The sequence below is a fragment of the Poecilia reticulata genome, chromosome 2, assembly GCF_904066995.2.
Source record: "Poecilia reticulata chromosome 2, P_reticulata-male-v2, whole genome shotgun sequence".
Lineage (NCBI taxonomy): Eukaryota > Metazoa > Chordata > Actinopteri > Cyprinodontiformes > Poeciliidae > Poecilia > Poecilia reticulata.
In genome coordinates, this window is record NC_088831.1 from 19800868 (window position 1) to 19806638 (window position 5771).

Sequence of the window (5771 nt, forward strand, 5' to 3'; positions counted from 1 at the left end):
CGTCAACATTCCTTAGAGTTGCTTAAAAATACTTTAATCCCACAGATCAAGGAAAACAAGGCGCTTCCTAAATAAGCCTCATTTGTCTCTATAGATCAGTTTTTTAAAGAAAACGTTTGCACAACCTAGCAGCTTCTACATGTTGGTGCCCCGCTTTGCAGCGTGTTTTTGGTGTTTTGCAAACTTTGAGTGACCTGCAGAAAGAAAGTGTCTGTGCAACACTCAGCAGCAGCCGCAGCAGCAGGAGGAGGAAACCAACCAGATGAGAATTTCCAGCGGCTGAGCGGGGTTTCCAGTCTGGGCGGAGCGACGCAGCGCAGGAAGTTCCACTGCAGCCAGATGGAGTTTCTCTGTTATTCTGCCGGACAAACTCGCTCCCTGCCGTGGCTATAAAGTCAGAGCGCTCAGCACACACCCGGGGAGAGGATGGCCGTGCTGCTGGATCTGACCCGCTGCTGCAGCAGCAGCTGCTGCAGCCCCGGAGCCTCTCTGCTGCAGGAAGCGGACTTGCACGTCTTTCTGCTGTGCGGCGCGGAAAGTCACCGGCGAGAGAACGGCCTCTCGGACCCGTTCCTGGGCTCCCGCAGGAGCGTTCACGGCCTGGACTCCGGGTCCACCGCGGAGCGTCTGTACCGACTCAAGCGGAGCCTGGATGATCTGGACCTGAGTGCGGTCAGGGTGCTGACCACGGCGCGGGGCAGGGAGGTGCTGGCTCGGTACCAGGAGTTGCTATTTACCGCCGTTTATACCTTTGATTACGACGTGACGCAGGCGGACAAGCTCACCTGTTCGGACTGCTGTGGCTCCGCCCACACGGACTCACCTGAGGGTGAAGCGGAGGAAGAAGTGTCGGCCTTCCTGCAGCAGCTGCCCGCTCTGAAGGGGGACATCAGAACCCTGAGGTCCACTTTGATCCCAGGTGGGTTCCAGTAAAAGTGGATTAAGATTGTTCTAAGATTACACAAAAAACAAAATCACCTGATTTGATGGGCCTTTTTTTTTAAACCAAAGTAGCATAAAAGATAATAAAAATATAGTAAATTTACTCATTTTGATCAGGGCCGGATTTACTAGGATGTGGGCCCCTGGGCTGGAGACGCTTTTGGTGCCCCAAACACTGTAAAAAATATTTTACTAATGAAAATGACAGTACATTGATAGAAGCAGGAGCTAATCAATGCACGGTAGGTTTAAAACGTTAATAACTTGGTGTTAATCCCAAAGAAATTGAAGATAATGTCATAATTTTCCAATATTTGAATGGTGTTTATATTAATAAAAAAAACTCACAATATTAACTGATTCTGAGCCTATGACATCTATATGAAGTTCAATGTTTACAAAACATGGACTTAAGAAAAACAAACATTTTTTTGGACGCCCCCCAAAAAATCAGAGCCCTGGGCTACTGCCCCATAAGCCATTTCTAATAACGATGTGATTAGTGTATAAACTGAGCTGCATGTCAGGAGGGGCTTCCAGCACAGATTATAAATAAAAACATCTAATAAATGAATAAAAATGATCTAGATAAATACCAGAGTGGTCGTTTTCTAAGGTTGACCATTATAAAAATGTATATTTTGACAATGAAGTCCACCTCAGTGGACACTAGGGTGACCGATGCTGCCACCGTGACAGAGCTTTTAAAAGAGCAGCACAACAAACCTTTGACTTTTTTTTTTTTTAAGTTTACTGTGTTTCTCAATAAATAGAAAGTGAAATCAGGACAAACTAACAGGGGAGAAAATATTATCTATTGACGATGAATGATTGCTTGAAGGGTCAGAGGTTAACCCCAAAGCTTCAAATAGGAAAAGTTATCAGAAAGCTGACTGGTGGAGTTGCAGGATTCTCTCCAAGCCCAACTCAGAACTCCAGTGTCCAGCCTTGCATATGAAGCTTACAGTATTTGCCACGTTGATTTTGGGTAACTTTTGTATTTTCCAAGGTTGTCTCTATCTTATGTTAAAACTACTAAAATCTGAAACCGTAAAAAACAGCAAAAACTGAAGAAGTTTGTTGACAGAACCTATGACCTCTCACACCATCCAGGGTCAACTTTTAACCTTCCCCCCAGTTCCATGTGGTGATGCACATGTTCTTCTGAGCTGCACATGTCCTAAAAATGCTAATTTCACTTCTGCAACACACAATAGCCGATGATGACTAAAAACAAAACCGTGTCGTTTTGTACAGATGTATGAAAACTTCAAAACGTGTCAAATCATCTTAAAGTTCAGATTTTATTTCAGCCTGTTAAAACAATTCAGTGGAAATGATAAACGGCCCAGTTAGTTTTAGTTGATTCACTTAGAAATGTCTGAAATGTGTGTTAGATTAGAAGAAATAAATAAATAAAAAAATCTAAAATAAGTTGTGGCCATGGTTGTTTGGTTCGTTTTCTTCAATAAAAGCAAAATGACTGAATTTGTTTTTTTACATTTTGCCTAAAAGGTTTATTAGTTTATTATTCTGATGTTACAGTGTACGTCTCAAGGAGTTTCAGGCACTTATAGCAAAATTTAGAGATATAAATGTCTTGATACTGATTAAAAAAAAACAAAAAACGGTACCATCGGGTCAGAACAACCCCGCCCCCCAAATAATCCAAGGATTTGATTGTTAGGATTATTTTTTTGTATTTGGGAAGCTTTTTTTTTTTTCCAAATGAAACATCCAGACTAAGTCTACAGGCTGTCAAACGTCCGTACTGCAAGTGGCAATGTTACAAAGCCTGTTTATTGGTCAGTAAAGCTGGACCTTGCCCGTCTCCTCTGTGTCTCTTAGACTGCTTCGGTCACGGCTTCAGCACCCGTTCAGGCGGCGTCTCCTACATCCCCACTCTGTCCTCCTTGAATCTGTTCAGCAGCAGTAGGAGGAGGGACCCCCGGGCCGTGGTGGAAGAAAACCGGCGCCGGCTGGCCGTTCACGCCGGCTTCCATCCCATGCCCCTGCGTCTGGTCAAGGTACGCCGTTGCAAAAAAAACCTCTGCGGCGCACATGATCCACCTGTTAATCATAAACCCTGTCTGCGGTTTACTTCCCCATCATGAATGTCCTGTTCACACCTGCGTCCTGCAGGTGAACCATGCCAGTGACGTCTGGGTTTTGGGGAAACCTGAGCCGGAAAGCTACGACTCCATGGTGACCGATCAGACGGGGGTTGTTCTGGCGGGTCAGGGGGCCGACTGCTTGCCCATCCTGTTCGCCGATCCCGTGAAGAAGGTCATCGGGGCCGCGCATGCAGGTGAAGAATACTCTCACGCTCCAGATAATCATAGCAGTTAGAAAAGCACGATATATCTGCGGTACTGATCACGTAGTTTGGCCATCTGATGTGGATGCAGTGTAGGACAACTGAGGTAAAGAAGCAAAGTAGGTCATTTTTCATGAGGTAGAAAAGAGAAACATCTATAATGTTGGTAAATATTGGTTTTCAGTCATAAGTGCAGTATGAAAAGGGAAGGATTATGTGTTTTCCATGCACACTGTCATTTTATAGCACGATCACATAACAATGTTAGTTGTTATAAAAAGGCTATATATCAAATGTGACTTGAAAAACAGTCATTTAACACCTTGAAATTGGGCCCCTGTCCCTTTAAGAAGCTCGTTTTTCTTAAACTCCGCCTTAAGGAAGTCATCACAACATGGCTCCTCTATTAACCATTTAACAACCTTTTTATCAGCAAAAAGTAGCTCCTATAATGAGCTCAGATGATGCTTAGCTCCACCAGGTGTTTGCTAATTGCTGCTGGCTAGTCTGAAGGAGCTGAAAGAAGGTGGGAGGAGAGGAGGGACTGCTCTGTGAAGCAGAAGCTCAGAAACTGCAGCTCGGAGGAGGAGCTGGAGCTAGAAGGCGGGGCTAGGTCCACCCAGGCGTTTCTCACAACTGAATGGTTGCCTTGGAGATTAAAGGATTTCTAAAACACACATGAAAGAATCAAGGCAACACTCCAAATAAGTTTTTGATGAGGGGAATAACATAACACGATGTAAAACTGGAAAAACTCAGTTTTACATAACGCTGCCTCTTTAGTATCAGACGTAAATGTCACTTTACAAAATCCTTTTTTTTTTCACTATTAAGAAACTTGCTGTTCCAAATACTTCCTGTTGTTGTCTTCTTCTGAGTTTGTGCCAGTGGCAACATCCTGTTGTTGATCATGTGACTCGTGTAATACAAAAAAAGTATTTTCATTACAATTTTGCAAAATGAACCAATTTTCTTACAGCAAAAAGAACACCTCACCAAGCACCAAAACAGTTGATCAAAATACAAGTTTTTTCAAAATTGCCATGCATCCATTACACAAATTTATTTTTGAAATGTCAAACTGCGCAACCATATGGCCAATGGAAACGCAGCTACTTTGTAATACTTCACAACCAGACATCACTTTCTGACCAATTCTTTTTTTTTTCCCAGCATGCTTCATTCCCTACTCGAGTCTGTCCTAACCTCTAATTGTCAACTTGTTTTGCAAATGTCATTTAAACTTTACCGTCAATTCCCAGGCTGGAGAGGGACCGTGATGGGCGTGGCCACGGCAACCGTGGACGCCATGGTGACGAATTTTGGTTGTCGGTACAGCGACATCGTGGTGGCGGTGGGGCCGTCCGTGGGGGTGTGCTGCTTCACGCTGGACAGAGAGCAGGCGGCAGACTTCATCTCCATCCACCCGGACTGCGTGCCTGATCCAGAGTCGGCCAGGCCACACGTGGACATCCTCCTCGCCAACAGGTACGAATCCAAAGAGTATGACATAGTGTGAGCAGATTAAAAAAAAAATGAAATACAGATAAAAATCTTAAGACAAATGGAGCATGTTCGGTACGTTAGTCGCTGACCGTCACCGCTCCTCCACTCCCAGAGTTCTCCTGCAGCGGCGCGGCGTCCTTCCAGAGCACATCCACGACAACACGGACGCCACCCGGCCCCCCGTGACGCCCTGCACCTCCTGCAATCCCGACGACTTCTTCTCCCACGTCAGAGACGGACTCAACTTCGGCACCCAAGTGGGTTTCCTGTGGATCAAGGAAAGCGGGGAACAGGCCAGCGCTCCGGAGAGCCAGACAGGTCAACAGGGCGGACCTTAAGACGTGGAGATGATCCAAAAGTCGACGGCCGAGAACTTCTTGTAGTCAAATGCGACGGGTCGGGTTCCAGTTGGCGGCAAAGCAAATCTTAAGCGATTCTTTGTGAAGAACTACTAATCTAGTAGATTACGTACTAAAGAGCATCTTCAAGGGACGAAACGGCTAGAATAAACTACCGGAGTTGTGATTGGTCCTTTTAAATCTACAGCTTGTGGCTGAACTGGGGTCACATTTCAAACAGACAGATCAATGGCTGTAGATTTCCATAGTTACTTGAGAAAACAAAACGACACAGAGCTTATAGATTAAAACTTGGGACAAAATACTCAAAACTGCAGCAGATAGAACAAGAGAGAAAGTGTTTTTTTTCCAATCCTTTCTGCTCAGTGGTCGTTTTATTCCAGCATATAAAACATTCAGTTCTTATGCACCATAAAATCTGGAATGAACTTCCAGAAAACTGCAAAGACGCAGAAACATTGGCTTCCTTTGATTCACTAACATTGATCAATATGTTTGATGTGTATTTGCTTGATTGTGAGAATGCCATGGTGACAAAATGTATCGTTTGTTTCTCCTTCCTTGGATGGTTTCTTTTTATGTGACGTAAAGCACTTTGAACCGCCTCGCTGCTGAAATATTCTGTGCAAATAAACTTAAAGACTAAA

General features: G+C 44.4%; 1 protein-coding gene and 1 long non-coding RNA gene across 2 annotated transcripts; one reads left to right on the top strand and one right to left on the bottom strand.

The window, feature by feature from the left end:
* On the top strand, positions 1-5771 carry lacc1 (laccase (multicopper oxidoreductase) domain containing 1). The gene is made up of 5 exons (XM_008402278.3): positions 1-919; positions 2791-2969; positions 3085-3250; positions 4522-4747; positions 4878-5771. The coding sequence occupies exons 1-5, from the start codon at positions 427-429 to the stop codon at positions 5101-5103; spliced, it is 1290 nt and encodes a 429-aa protein (XP_008400500.1). The 5' UTR covers positions 1-426; the 3' UTR covers positions 5104-5771.
* On the bottom strand, positions 2228-4647 carry LOC145548807 (uncharacterized). Its single transcript, XR_014084802.1, has 2 exons — positions 4509-4647; positions 2228-3360 (listed from the first exon to the last, which is right to left on the bottom strand). It is a non-coding gene; the product is annotated as an uncharacterized LOC145548807 (long non-coding RNA).